General features: G+C 46.2%; 1 protein-coding gene across 5 annotated transcripts in view; it reads right to left on the reverse strand.

The window, feature by feature from the left end:
• The window catches only part of Cramp1 (cramped chromatin regulator homolog 1), a 48,553-nt gene that overhangs the window by 14,276 nt on the left and 18,339 nt on the right, over positions 1-15,938 (reverse strand). For all 5 annotated transcript variants that reach the window (XM_063268565.1, XM_063268566.1, XM_017597599.3 and 2 more), the window contains exons 5-11: positions 13,609-13,692; positions 11,613-11,661; positions 6,993-7,078; positions 6,662-6,785; positions 5,651-5,732; positions 3,952-5,127; positions 1,463-1,640 (exon numbers count right to left, since the gene is read on the reverse strand). In XM_063268565.1, the coding sequence (XP_063124635.1) occupies positions 1,463-1,640; positions 3,952-5,127; positions 5,651-5,732; positions 6,662-6,785; positions 6,993-7,078; positions 11,613-11,661; positions 13,609-13,692 (1,779 nt within the window). The remainder of the gene's footprint in view (positions 1-1,462; positions 1,641-3,951; positions 5,128-5,650; positions 5,733-6,661; positions 6,786-6,992; positions 7,079-11,612; positions 11,662-13,608; positions 13,693-15,938) is intronic.

Here is a 15,938-nt window from a genome sequence, read left to right on the forward strand (position 1 = left end):
ATCATCACTGTTCTATGTTCAGAGAGAAGGCAGGGCAACTAATCAAGATTTCTGAGCTATAAGGATGTTGGGGCATCCCCAGAAGACCAAAAGAAAGCAGACTCTCTTTGTAAACGCTGGTTAGCAGCACACTCAGGGACTCTATAACTAACTCAACTTTATGTGGCAGCAAGAAAGCTGTCACAAAAGTGCATCTGAATGAAAGTGTGGCTATGTGTCTCAAACGGCTATTTGTGCAACACAGGTAGTTATCAAAAGTGGGTTACACTGCACACATCCTATTGACCCTGGCTAAAATTCCTGATTGTAGAAAAGAGCCCTAAATAACAGGGCAGAAAATACTTATTTCACAATAACAGTGTTGAAATTCCATTGTGGTAGTGCTGCTGCCAAGCACCTTCAAGGTTCATAGCTTGGTATGGGCCTCTCAGAGTTCACAGGTGAGTGTCACTTCTCAAGACACAGTGCACATGTCTGAAAGCACAGGCCCCTGGGCGCCTGTAATCCTCCACCAGACAAAAAATGTTAGGACATTAAAACATTCACTAGAAGGTACATGAAATGGTACTGAGCTGCTGCCTGGCCCACTTCAGGCAACATGTCTTTATCTGCAAGGATTTATGGCTGAGGTGCTGTTGCCTGAGGCAGCCTCCTAAAGACATAAGAAACAGGAAGCAAAAACAGAAAACGAGCAACTGCTGAGATGAGTCCCCAAAACCACAGCCATCACACAGGGCTCTGGAAGCATTACCAGGCAAATAGTCTTTAGTGGAAAAGCTTCTCACAAAATATTAAGTCAGAGATTGTGAAGTCATTAATGTTCTTGAATGAAAAACAGTATTATTAAAAATTTTTTTTGCCAAAAGAATTAAGTGTTATCTTTGGGCCTCCCTTACAGAAGTGAAATAAAACAGGCTCTGTAGACTCAAAGCAAGTAAAAGTGATGCTGGGAAAGGACCGTGCTTCTCCTGGGACTTCTGGGTCAGTAGAGAATTACATTTTCCTAGGGGCTGGGATGACAGCTCAGCAGCAAAGCGACTGCCTGACATGCGCGATGGCCTGCTTTCCACCCTTAGTACCACAAAACTATTTCTCAGATGAGACCTAAGGATACGCTAAAAAGCAAGTCATTTCATTCTTTCCAAAACTGCACTAAACTGCCAGCACACACCCTAATTGAAGACTGTTTTATTCTAACGCCTTGGATGTAAAGAAAATGAAGTCACTACAGATTAAAGGACTAATCCTCACTCAGTATTTTATGAAGGGTTCTGACACAAAACTTCCAATGAGACCAGACTACCCTCTGCTTATCACATAACAATCCCCTGTGTCTGTCATCCCCAATGGAGGTGATATTTGCCCTCTACTATGCCTACTAGACCACGGGTGGTAGACAGCAGGACCATGTGTTCAGTTCTGACACAGTACCAAAGACATCAGGATACTCTTAAAAGTATACCTGGGGAGCAAGGTGCAGAACCAGATGGGAAGCTCTTGTTGCTTCGGAGGGTAGATGGGTTTCGAGAACAGCGGGGACTCCGAGAGCTGATGGTCACTACCTTGCCTGGTGGGGTTGTGGACTGTTCCTCCTGGGTGGGCCTGACTGAAGCTGTTGATGCTGTGTTAGCTTCAAAAGCCTAGAAAGATACCAGCCAAAAATTACAAAGGTTCAGCTCAAGAAAATGGTTATGACACAGGTATCCTAAGGACATCCATTTCCATGGTGGCAAAACTTTAGAATGCCCTAAAGTCACTTGTAAATTTAGGGACACACATACATACCACCCTGATACACATTACATCCCACACATCCACACCACTGCTAGGAACTGAACTCTGGTCTTCTGGAAAGCAGCAAGCATCCTTAACTGCTGGGCTATCTCTCTAGTTGTGGGTGGTGAGGTCTTAATTGAAATAGAGTTTCTTTTTTTCACCCTGTAGCCTTAGTTGGTATATGTCTAATAAACAGCCCAGGCTGGCCTCAAACCTCTAGTGATTTGCCCACCTTAGCCTTCCAAGTGTTAGGATCATAAACACGAGCTACACCTCACTAATTCTAATTCTCCAGTGAAGTCAAATCACTAAGTGATGTGTGGAATGCACACTTCTAATCCAGTACTCTGAGGCAGAGGCATACAGATTCATATGAGATTGAGCCAACCTGATCTACAGAATGAGAAGCCATACAGTCTGGGGTATGTGGTGAAGCATCTTAAAAAAGAACAATGAGAAACTTTAAGAAATACAAGTAAAAGGAGAGGGGCAGTTATGAATCCTCAGGGAGTGAAAGATTCACTGAAGCAACTCATCTCTTTCCTCAGGAGATCTTAGCCTCCACTGGCTGGATGTGGTAGGGAAAAGAGACGAGATGTATGGCAGAAAAACGGGACAGGGACCCACAGTCTGGTGTTATCTACTCTAAGCAGAGTTATGGCATAGGGAAGAAGGACAAAGGCTTATCTTTTTAAAAAGCCATGGAAAAAAGCTAGCCAGAGACAATCATGCTAACTTCTACTACTGTGAATAGAGAGGAAATGGTCATGCCTGAAACTGGTCACAGTTGAAGAGCCTTTTGTCTAGCTCCCAACCTCATGGGTGTCCAAAGTCCTTTAAGGGATGGCTTCAGGGGCCAATGAGATGGCTCAGCAGCTAAAAGCTCTTCATGAACAAGCCTGAGGTTTTAGGTTTGATTCACTGAAACCATGCAAATGGCTGGATATGGGGAACACATTCATAATCCCAGAACTCCTGCAATAAGATAAGAGAACAGACCAGAAGGTCCCAGGTGACAAGCCTGGAGAAGAAGTGAAGTGTAGGGGAAAACAAAACAAAACAAAACAAAGCAACAACAAATGCCTCAAAAAAGAGGGAGGAGAGACTGACTCCCGAATAATCATCCTCTGACTTCCATATGTGCTATGGCATTTGAGTACCCACATTTTAACACACAAATTGACAGCAAAAAAATAAAATAGAAAATAGATAGCTTCAAGTCCGTGAGCCTCACAAAGGCATTCCACCTCTTTGTTGTTGTTCCTATTCTGGGGCCCTCAACAACTTCAGGAAGACCTGACCAGATGCTCAATTCTGAACTCTTCCCAGAAGCACCCACACCCTGTCTTACTATACCCAGGTCCTCACTCACTATTGCCTCATCTGCCCTGCCCAAGCACACACTGCAGTCTAATCCTGCCAATCTGTCCCTGTTCCCTGCATCTTTCTACTGGCAATCTAGGTTCTGGGAACAGTAGTATTCTACCTCGGCCTGAGCATTTCAAATGACTCTGGCCAGTGAGTCTCAGTGCTCTTGGGGTACTTGAAAAAGTAGGGAAACAAAGAACAGATGACCTATCTCTGACCCAAACAAAGTCTTCAATTTCAGCAGCCCCCATTAAGTCACAAAAGGAACCTGGTTATCTTCTGGAATCCACCCACACCCCCATAACCCCTGCCTTTTTTTTTTTTTTAAAGTCCAGACTGGTTTCAGATTAAATGTTCCTTTCTGGGCCTCCAGAATAGTGAAGCGGAGAGATGATGGGATGAACCTCCCGAGAGCGCCTGGCACTGAGGCCGCTGGCCAGGAGCCTACCTTGGGTGCCTCAGCAGTGCTTCTGGCTCATCATCTTCCACAAAACCATTGCAAACTGCTGCACTTACCTCTCAGTTGAAGCCAAGGTGAGCGCCTCTCACCTCCCCACTGACTCAAAGGTTTGCCCTGGCCTCCTCTGCGCACCAGACCATACCAAATCTCTCCACAAAAGGCCAAATTTGAAGTCTTTTAAACTTGCTGTCTGTCTCATCATAGCTTGCTAATTCCAATAACCTACTCAGGTTAGTTACCTCCACAGTGCTGAGGCCGAGGCCTCTTTCACCATCAGCATGGGGTAAAGGACCCACAGCCCTGGTAAATGTTTCCTTTGGGGTCCTGAGCTGGTCTAAACCACTCACCATCTTGGGGTGGACCTCAGTAGAGATGAGCCTCAGAAGGCAGTTCAGGAGGCGCTGCTGGTGGAGGGCTGAGGGAGTGGAGCGGGATAGGGCAGTCTGTCCCTGTGCTGTGGGTGCCTGGCTCTCCGGGCCCAGCACAGCTAGCCAATCATACTCCAGCTGCAGTTTGGTCGGCTTGCCCATCATGAGGTAGACTTCAGCCAGTGTGAGGCTCTCAGAGGTCTGCAAGCTCCAGCCTTCTTCACGTAGCTGCTGGGCCAGCTGGCTGGCAGGGACTTCCTTGGAAGGCCTGGTAGCAGGCTGTCCCTGAGACAACAGAGGTTCTGAGGGGCTGCTTTTCTCCTGGGACTCTTCAGGACATGCACTCACTAGCTCTTTAGTACAAGTATCTGACTGAAGCCTGGTGTCAGGTTGAGTATCGCTGCCAGGTTGAGGGTCCGGACCAGGGGGAGCATTGTCAGCAACCTCACTGCTGATGGGTAGGAGGGCCTCTGGGGAAGCTACCCTGCCAAGAGGAGGGTGCTCTCTCCCAGACTGTGTGTCTGCACAGCGGCACTGCTCTGGGATGATGAGATCATGGCAAGACTTCAGGTATCGGGGAAAGGGGTCAAGGAGTGAGAGTTCATCTTCCAAGTCTGGGGGCTGGCCGCAGGAACACGGCAGGGCCCCAGATTCTTGAGTAGGGCTGTCCCTACCCACTGTAAGGGCTGTCCCAGGGGTCTTCTCAAGCTGTGATCCAGAATCCTGGGGCCCATGAGAGGGCCTGTCAGGGACATCCGGGCTGCTCAGACTTGGAGCTGCTCCCTCTCCAGGAGCACTCTCAGGGGAACTTTCCCCTGAACTCTGTGAAGCATCTGCAGTGGGAAGGGGTCGTCCCCCACCCTTGCCTTCAGCACTGCTCCTCTGGCACTTCAGCTGGCCCCGGGCTATTCCCTGTCCACTCTGGATGCCCAGGATCTGAGCTGGAGGCAGTGAGTGTGTGTCCTTGGTGCCCTGTTTGCACCGGCCACCCTCTTGCCAGTGTACAGTGCAGAAGGCCTTGGAGTGTACCACACGGGCTACACCCGGTAGTGGTGTCAGTGTGCAGTTCTCGCCTGGGAACAGGTGCAATGCCACCTTCTCCTGGGTCTGCACTGTGCTTGAGCCCTGCAGCTGCCTCTCCTCAAGTGTCTTCCGCTGGGCACACTGTCAAGGAGCAACTCCAAACAACTACACTGTGACCAAAGTGCTCCTCAGTCAGGAGCTATGGACTTCAGACTAAGGTCTTCTTAACTAGGAGCCACACCAATCCCTTGATATTCCTGGAGCTCACCTAGGGACTTTCCTCAAGCTACTACGAAACTGCTGGCTCAGGCATTCAGTGTGTTCAGGAAACTCACACCTGATGACAGAAACTATTCTTGGAAACAAGCAGGGCCAATAAACAACCAGGGACACAAAGAAGGCTTAAGTATGTATATATCACCCCACATCCCACATCTACTGATACTTAGGCCACAACCTGGGACCAGATGGGTGGAGAAGTGAGTGGGCCTGAGTACAATTGGTACAAGTAGTTCAAAGTCAGGACTCTCTACCTAAGCACAGGAGGGCTGGACTCCCAAGGAGCCCCACAGCAAATGAGAAGAAAACAAGACCTCATTCTCAAGCAGGAACAGCTGCCAGGTTTGGAGGGTCTGCTTCATTTGAAAAAAGATACAATTCGTACTTCATGGAGTGCCCACTTCTGCTTCAGGAACTCAATGAGGCTAGAGACTTTTCGATGCAGCTCCACAATCATCCTAGGAAATCAGAAAAGATTATAGAAGGCCACCGTTGGAAGCGCTCTAATGTTCCAATGACTGCCTGTACCAAAACCACAAGACAGAGCAGTAGATACTGGAAGGGGGATCTAGAGTATCTCAGCTCCTATTCCTAAATCTGCGTCCCGTCTGTTGAAATCACTGTAGGTTCACACAAAGCTATAAATAATAGCGAGGTCTAGGAGCCCTTTTCCGTGCAAGTGCTCGCCCAGGATGTGAGCACTCAAAGCATCATCACCTCCTCTGTCAGTGCTGTCTTCAAAGACAGAGGGATGCAGCTACCCCAAACTAGTTCTAAAATAAAATGCACATGTAGAGGAGATGAAGCATGCTATATGACACATGCTGTAGTACAGATCAATCTCAGTAGGCCAATAAGAGATGCCGAATGGAGCAGACTCTCGTGGTCTTTTAAGATGAGGAGTCCTGAAGAGGCTAAATAGAAAGCACTCCAGACAGCAGCTGGGAGCGAGATGAGCACTGGAGAAAGTGGTGGCCAACAGCACATGGGACGACGACAATACACTGAAGTTGGGTGAGATAGAGAGTATACAACATTCTAAGACATTTAACTGCAAACATGCAAACATACAGCTCTTTCAATATGGTATGAACTCTACTGCAGCTTAACAAACTGTAAATGGGAAATGGACTAAAGGTAAGGCAGTGCTTTGTAAATTAACCAAAAATCTCCAGGGAACCAGTAAGAAACATAGGAGCTCTACAGCAACGATAAAGGTTCTGCAGGCAGTAACAATGATATTTTTTTAACTTGCCTGGTAGAATTACAATTCAGGATCTGAAGACTACCTTCCAACTCAAAGTATTCTCATGACAATGTCAACTCCATACCTTGTCCTCATGTGAGGACAAAAATCTGTTTCTCTAGAATTCCCTGAGAAAGTCACCTGAGACGTGGGTTCTGGGCCAGGCTCTGTACTCGTGCCCAGGCATGGTTGTTCCGTGGTTGTAATTCTACAGGAACTTTCAGGGGGAGGCGCACTGGTTTCTGGTCCTCTTCATCACTCAGACCTGAGAAAAGGAGACCATAAATGCCCGGTGCAGACCAACCTCAAGGTACAAAACAAAACACTTTGCCAGAAAAACACAGGCAAATGAGAAACAGCCTTGTGCCTGGAAAAAAGGAGAACAGAGGAATCCTAGCAAGGGTCAAACTCAATATGGTGAACTTTGTACTTGCAAAGGCAGAACCACGCTATCCCTTTCCCGGATACCTACCGTCTGGATCGCAGAGCTTCTTTAGGGCCCGGCACATGGGTGCCTTGATCCGGAGATTTCTCCCTTTATAACGTACTGTGGTAGCTCTGGGGAAAGAAATTGCAAGCAATTCTGAGGACTTCTTGTGAGTGGAAGAGATGAAGGGTTATCAGGTCTGGTGTGGCAAGCACAGAGGCCTGGTGAGTACCGATCCCGTACTACCTACATGGTAGTACAGGTCACCCCAGATGGTAAGCATAGGTAGGAGTTTTAGATGCCTGCTATGTTCCTACCCAAGGGACATGGGCTGTTTATGGGAAGTGAACTGTGTCCAAAGCATGACGACTGACTGTCATATACAACTAAGCTCACTGTTGAAGAGCTGTTCTGTTCAGTCATCTCCAAGCATTCCTTATCATTAGAGCCTTATAACAGAAGCTCCAGAGCCTCCGCTATCTGTCTTCCACATGACCTGCCTACCTACCTTTACAGGACTTTTTCATGAACTCTTTATGAGCAACCTGCCACAGCTGTGTAACTTCATCCCCCTATAATCTACACAGGAGGACAAGGGTACATGCAGTTACAATGAAGTGTCACAGGCTCAAGACCTTAGGCCAGCTCAGGTCTGTTTGCTGAAGCTGCCATAGATTAGCAATTACACACATTACAGAAACACTGTTTGGCTACCCAAACAAAGATGAACACTCTCGAAGCACTCAGAAAAGGCAGTTGTTTTGTAGACAGTGATTGAACAGGTATGAACATGACAGCTGAGGCCAAGGCTCATCAGTCTGACTTATAACTTCCCACTGCTTTGATTCTGGAAAGAATAAACAATGTATTTTGGTTCTAGGTTGAAGAAAAAGGCTCTGCCCAGCCACCCGAGGGGTGGGGAGTATGTGTGTGTGGGGTGCGTCTAAATTTTACATGTTCAAGCTGTCCTCCTGTGTGGATTACAGGGAGATGGGATTACAAAGACACTTGCTTGCCTTTGCCTCCTGCTGGAATGAAAGGCATGGGCCATTATGGCTGGCTTGAAACCATTTTTTTTTTTTGACTGATCTATGATAAACTCTGAGCATGTCAATTATGAGAGCAGCTTTTAGTCTTACTATTTAATTTCTAATAAGTATAGAGGAAAGCTGACCAAAAATGATAGCATACACACGAGGAGATTCTAAAGATGTAGAACAAATGACATACTCATACTACCTGGAATTCCTATTTGTAGCTAAATGCTTATTCTTGTAAATTTCCTAAGTGGGGGAAAGTTTTAAATGTTATTCTTTTTTTTTTTTTTTTTTCCTGGAGCTGGGCACCGAACCCAGGGCCTTGCGCTTCCTAGGCAAGCGCTCTACCACTGAGCTAAATCCCCAACCCCGGAAAGTTTTAATTGAGGGAGGGAGATGGAGTAGATGGTGATTTTACATGTTTATACTATCTGAAAAAAAATTCTTTCAGAATATATTTATACTACATCTAATTAATAATTTTAAAAATGTTGTTCTAAAATAATGCTGCTTAAATCTGGAGCTAAGATCTGAACAGCAGCTCTGAGCAGAGCACCCACAGGAAAGGCTCGGCTGACACAACAATGCTTGATTAAAGAGCAGCTCAAATGGATGTGTGCAAAGTAGAAGACAGCTAGCTTGAGGGCTAGAGTCAGGAGAGAAGAACCACACCACATCTCAGGACAGCACACACCTCACCATACCACCCACCTAAGGACAAAGCCCTGCCCAATACCCTGAAGGGGATGATGCCTTGGGTTTACCATTATGAGGTCTCACAACGATGCACAGTTAGGGCTTTCAGCAAGTACTCATAAGACAATTCCAACACTGCAGAAGGTGGACACAATCATACAACACAGAAAGCTCAGTAATTCCCCATGTTACGGCAGCCACACTCTACCTACTCATTCTCCTCCTGTACATCTATTTACATATCCGCATCTCCTTTCCTACCCACACATACACTAACCCATGCCGCTCACTCGTAAATGTGCCTCATCCGCCAGTCACTCTCCCATCTACTGCCTATTGGTACATTCACACACAGTCCATTCGTCTATGTGTACATCTATCCATCTCCACCAGCCATCCTTCTACTCACTCATTATCTGTTCAACTATCCTCATGAACCCTCCAGGACCGTACGCAAGACACTAAAGTGCAAAGTGAAGAATAAAAAAGCCTTATTAAAGGAGCAAGAAGAGCCCAGACTGGCTGTCACTCCTTATCCACTTTCCATCTGAAGAGAGTAAGTCTCTAAGCAACCACATTCTAGTAACTCAAAATTACTGAACTGCCTTATCCCAGGCGAACAGTGATGAGGTGACACAGTGGGGAACCAGGAAGAATATTCTAAGGAGCAAGTGATAAAGCCTGGAAGAGCCACTTTTTCAACAACTTCCTTCAACAAAAAGCTCAAGGAAATGAGCATTAAAAACAAAACAAAACACACACATGCACATGCACACACACAGACACACAGACACACACCCGTGCACACACAAACTCAGGGAAGTAGAAAGGACCTGACTTAAAACAACAATAAAAACATGCCCAATGTCATTGATCATCAGGGAAGTGCAACTCAAAACAATGGCAAGCCAAGTCCTTGAGAACATGGGAGCACCTGGGCTAGGTTCTGCAAGACAATTTCCTGTAAAGACAGATACATGTCCACATCTCTTCTTAGGGGATGCCCAGGTAAAATGAAAACCCATGCTCATAGCAGTGGTGCTACACACCTTTTAATCCCGGCTCTTGGGAGGCAGAGATAGGAGGAACCTGAGAGTCTCCTATGCACACTTCTCAAAGAGAGAGGCCAACCTCAGGGGTGAGTGACAGTTCCAAATAGATGACTGACAGAGGAAGGCATATAGAGAATAGCACTATGGTGATCTACGGCTGGCATGGGCTAGACGTGTTCTACCCTCACGTTCTTGTTAAACTCACAGAGCTGTAGAGGCCAATCTAAACAGGCACTGGTTGACTCCAACCAGATAATGCTCAGAGGAAAGCAGACCTATGAAACAGTAAAAGATTGAGGATTTCCAAGGACCAGGGAAGGAAGAGATAGATAGATAGCAGATAGTGGATTTTCAGAACAGAGAAAGTACTTTGATAAGACTACAGTGGTAGAGAGGAAAATGTTTCACTGTCCAACCTTGTAAATGTCTGACACAGGGTCCCTAAATTAAAACAAACCAAGCACCAGCAGATATACCACAACTGTTCGGTTAGCTCAAATCCATGATCCTCCTGCCTCAGATTCCTGATGTTATTGGTATTTGAGGCTACCCAGCAGTCTTGGCAGATCACAATGCTCTTCCACGGGGATTCAATCTGATCAGGCCTGGGCTGTTTCGAAAATAAAGGTTTACAAATACAGTCCCAGGAAGAACAGAGGAAGGGTTCACCTAGCTGAAGCCTAGGTGCTCACTCCAACATGTATAAGGTCATCTAAATGTCAAAGCTAAGGCCTAAGAGAGAGAAGCAGGAGAACAGATCTAGAGACTTGGGGAAGCTCTATCTCAAGAGATATAAAGACTGTTATGTCCACAGCAGCTAGAAGGGTCTGAATGACAAAGCAGACCAAATGCTCAAGGTCAGGGGATGGATGGCTTGGGGAACTGAGGGCAACGAAAGAGATAGAAGACACAGCAGCTTTCAACAAGGGCCCCAAACCACAAAAACAAAAACAAGACAAAGACAAAAAAAAAAAAAAAAAAAATGCCCTCCACAAAATGCCAAGCAGGCCACGGCAGAAATAGGTCTTGTGATGCTGCTTCACTGCAACAGAAGTGTCAGGAGCAGTGCGACTCCCAAGACAGAGGGCAGCCATGGGCAGACAGGAGGGAGGTATGACTAAGCACTCAGCCTTTAGCCAAGTGAAGATGGAGAGTAAGACACTTGGAAAGACTGGGATTCCAGGCAATGAAGTTTATATTCAAGGTATGGGCAAGAGGGTTGATCTCTACCAGGAAAAGTGACAGAAGCCTTTGGAGTCACAAGAAAGATATGTCTTGGGGCAGCTGAGAGGGGACCCCATGTGGGTATGGAACTGGAGAGAAGCTCAGGGTAACAACATCTTACTGACCTATGTACCAACTGCAGAGTCAGGCAGAACACAAGAGAACTCACGAGGATTAAAACACTGACCATGCCATCCACGCCTGCTGATGCAGAGTGGCAGTCCACGAAGACAACCTAAAGACAAGGCTGGATGCTATCTCCACACTCAACCCTGAGGCAGACAGGATGTTTGCAACAGAAAAGGTCAAAAACAACAGGCTAAAAAGTCAGGGTCAGATTAAGTGTTAAAAGGCAAGGAAGGCCATCTGCAGCAGCTCAGGAGCCAACACATTGAAGTACTAAGGCTCCTTTAGCAAATTAGCTACATCACTGTACAGCCTGATGATCCGAGCTCAATCTCGGACACGCCAGTAGAAATGACTGCTCAAAGTTTTCCTTTGACTTCCACACAAGCACCACAACTCATAGGACAGCTCTCATACGCAACATGCTCAAGCATAAAAAAAGAAAGAAAACGAAGGAAAGAAACCAGCACTCATCTCAACTTCTGTAGGTCAGTGGATAAATACAAGTAAATAGAGTAATTTGTACTTACCCAACCTGAATGAGTTCATTCAACTTTGTTGCGTTCTTGTCATCCATGCCTTTAAAAGTTTAAAAAAGAAATGAGGCCACGGGGTAGTTAGAAGCAAACAATCACAAATTCCCATTTTCTTGCTGTGTGGAAACATAGATCCCAGATCTTGCAAATTAATGTTCTGTATCTTAATGAATCCGTGCCTTGTCTGACCCACACAGCCTCCTCCTAACCATTCTTAAGGGTTCTGTGCTCAGATAGCTCTTCTCCCAGGAATTATCCCTGACCTTCTGGTACTGCTGAACCATGGCTAGGCTCCCATAGTGCCTGATGCTGATAAATGCTTCCTCCAGGAACCTCACTGGGTCCTGGGCCTTCCTTCCCTGCTGATTGTAGACTCTCAGGTACATAGTTTGAAACCCAGGGAGGGCCTGCTAAATGATGGCTCTCGTGCCCTAGTTTCATTGCCCTCAGCACTGTCCTCAAGGGGTTTGTGCAAGAAAGCAAGAATTAAAAGCTAACACAAGAACCTGGGCAGGGACACAGAGATATGAACTGTAAAATTCCTCAATAGTACTGAGTGACTTGGGAATTAAGGGACCACAATCACTAGCCAGGCAGAGAACCAAGACAAGAGTGAAATTATAAAAGCAGTCAGAGACATACTATACCTATGAAGGACTTAAAGGACTTTATATCATAGACAGTGCGGGATAGACACTGGAGAAAAATTGTAAACATGATTAAAGAAAAGGAAGGAAAGAAAGGAAAAAAAATGAAAATAGACCTAGGATTGGTGGCCCTTGCTTTAATCTCAGTACTAAGGACGCAAACAGGCAGAACACTAAGTTCGAGGCCAGCATGCTTCTCAAGTCAACTTCAAGGATAGCCAAGACTACACAGAGAAACCCTGTCTCAAAAAACCAAAAGGAATGAAAACAAAATGAAGTTGTCAGATGAACAGTGAGTGAAAAGATTCAATGCAGGTACAACTGCACCACAGAAAGTAAAGGAAACTCTCACTGTGAAGGGAAGGGCCCAAGTGGAATAGACCTTCAGGAAAGCAAGAACAACATCGGGAAGGGCAAATGTAGACAAGGGCCTGCAAGAGCAGGGACATCAGGGCCCTCATGTGAACACTAACCAACCTCTCCATGTATCACCACAAACTCATGAAAAAACTGTACACAAACTCAGTTTAAGCCTTGTGTGATCAGGGAGACTGGAGCTCAGATCTGTAGGAGGACATGGGTTAATGAAAAGAGAAGCTAGGGCAGGAACAAGGCCCTGGAGTCCTGTGTGTAGCAGGTTGTACAGAGAGGCCTATAGGTGGCATCCAAATGGAGGAAGCCCAACAAATCAATCAGGACCTAATGAAACATATGAAAAAACAAAAAGGGAGGGGATGAGGGGACAGGCAAATGTGAGAATTCCTGGATATGACAACTAACAGATGCCTGTGCTGGATGAGGACAAGCAGCTTTAGCTGCAGTCAGGTGAGGCCTTGTGGAGATCCAGCCAGAACGCATGCCCTGTCATATGCTGGCTCCGACGGGCAGTCATGGCAGGAAAATGCAATGGAACCACTTTATATACAGAAGAGTTTGCACATGGAGCACTAGACCTGGGCAAGGACTTGACCATTACTTGGCGATGTTCTAAAGATTCTGAATGTAGGCAAGAAGTTAGCAGGGGACTATACCCTTTGATAGTTTGATAAAATAAGTCAGTATGGTCATAACAGGCGGTGTGTACTCCAGGGTTGAAGTCTTAGGGTATGGGATAAGAGTGTACAGTCAAATGGAAGTGAGAAAACAGCACACCTGTGTGTGAAAGGCATAAACAAACACTAGTTAATGGAAGGCCTAGTGACTGGCATGGTCATTAGATCTGTTTCAACTTTTCTGTTGTCAAAAGAATTTCAAGATAAAAGTTGGATTCCTGTGCACTAAGGGTCAGTGGCGATCAGGATAACAACCCACAAGGATGACCCATGGACAGCAGCAGTACTCACAACCCCCAATCTTCTTGCGTAGCTCGCCATAGCAGATGAGACCATAGAGTTCCTGGGATGATTTCTTCAGCCCTCGAGAGAACACTGAAAAAAAAAAAAAAAGGATGGATGTTAGGTAGAGGGGACAGTGACATCCCAGGGTACAGCCTGTTTGTACAAGAACATAGAGGGAGCTGAGACTTATTGCATATAGATCACATCACCTTGGACACGTAGTTACTGATCTCCCTGAGATTCCCACAATTGTGAAAGCCAGTTATAAAGGTTGGACAGTGTCAAGGTACCTGGTTGAGACTACTGCTTCGAGCACAGAAGCAAGTGGCTAGCCCCCGGCTGTGTGTGTCCAATGATGAGCCATCAAAACCTTGGGAGAGCCAGAATCACAATATAAAAGGCCTTTCATGTGTGGTGAAGGTGCACTCCACAGGACGTAGAAAGACAATAGGAAGTTGGGTGGCCACGCAGGGAAGGAGGAGTACAATATGTGTTGAAGCCTCCCACCCCTGATGGGATAGAGCTAAAAGAAGTGATGCTACCAAGATCCTAGAGGATGTGGGGTCAGGAGGTGCTTCTGCAGAGAAAGGAACGGGGGAAAAAAAAACATTGCTTTAATATATGCTTTGCAATACTGACCTATGTAAAAAGTCTCAGACTTAACAGACCCTGGGAAGGAACATGTACCATCCACAGTGCCTGAAGGGAGAGCTTGATGAACAAGTTGGACACATTCAATCATCACACTAGATATAACTTGACCCACAACAGTCTTTAAATCCTAACTCATGAGTCATCTTCTCACTGAGAAAGACCTCTCAAGAGCAGCTGCAGTGGACACTCACACAAAGCCTTGGAATGACTTGCAGAACGTACTATGAGCTCCAACAAGAAAAGGAAATGTGCATAAACAGTGCATCTGGAAGGCACAGACGTTTCATTATCCTATGGTATGGATGAACAAAGCCTCAGATCTCAGGGACTGGAGTAGGACTGAGATATATAAACAAATCAGTGTAGTCACATGGTAGTGGTGCTAACAACTGAAAAACAACAAGAAGGGGTTGACTTCAAGTCTGCAGAAAGCTCTTATGCTGATGATCATATGAATTATGGAAGCTAACGATCAGGTACCAGAGATGCTCTCCTCCCCCCAAGCTGTGGAGACTGACAATGTAATCCGAGGGGTCTCTAGGAATAGACAAGAGGAGGGAGGGTGCGTGATCCCACAGAGCTCTGTTCCTCTGTAAGGGGGGTGGGGTGGGTGGGGATAGGCATTGTCTTTTAAAACTATAGTATCATGATGCATATCACGGCCAAATAGCATGACTTGGCAAAGAGAGCACCACAACAAAGGTGAAGATCAGGGTTGCCAAAGGACACCATGACGGCACAGGCAGGGGTCAGAAGAAGGAGCAATGTGGCCACAGCTATATGCCAGCTATATGATTCTTACGTCAGCAACGTCACTATCTAGAAAACTAAGAGTATTAGAAAAGAATCTACAGAACAAGCCTGAGATAGAAACTGCAAAAGTGCAAGGAGATGGAGCGGGCTGGGACCGAGTGAATGCGGGAAGAGAATCTAGAAACGTGGAGGGAGAGGCAGCTAGGTCTACAGGGAAGGACGATTGGTTAGATGATGGACTGAAGAGCTAGTGTCACTGAGAAAGTGCTCAACCGAGGGTGCTTTTTGCCAGAAACTAGACTAACATTTGGAGATAATCTAGTCACGTCTCTGAAGATGAACTGGACTGTGTAAATCCTGACTATAATACAGACGACCGGAACACTGGCAGAGCAGCATCCACCCCAGCAGACCAGAAAAAGTCAGGCTTTCTTGTACACCCACAGTTCAGTTTATCTCAGGACCCAAACTCATAAGGGGACCCAGAAGCTTCTGCTCTGAGGCAGTTTTGAGAAAGTCAAGAGAAAGTGGACAACCAGAGTCTAGGACAGCATGTTTACCTCAGGATGTTCTAGGGGGAGGTAAAATACTTCCTGCATGGAAGCTCCATTAAGAAAGGAAGTAAACAGCTCTAGCCAGTACCCTGAAACTGACCAGACTTCCTAGGCCAGATTCCTTCCACAAGAGTGTGTGAGTAAGCAATGCAGGCCAAGAGTTACTCTCAGACAAGCGCAACTGTAAAGAAAACTCTTGGGAAAGCCCAACCAGAGACCGCAGAGTCACCGTGGAAAAACAGTTTCCAATCTGTTGAGCTGACCGCAGGACATGCCGTGTGTACTACAACTGCTGTTCAGGTGAGTAGTTACACCTGCTGGGTGGGCTTGGGTGACAAAGCTTTGAGTCATTTCTGCTACTGTAAGTGACCCTTC

The sequence above is a fragment of the Rattus norvegicus genome, chromosome 10 (genome assembly GCF_036323735.1).
Source record: "Rattus norvegicus strain BN/NHsdMcwi chromosome 10, GRCr8, whole genome shotgun sequence".
Classification (NCBI taxonomy): Eukaryota; Metazoa; Chordata; class Mammalia; order Rodentia; family Muridae; genus Rattus; species Rattus norvegicus.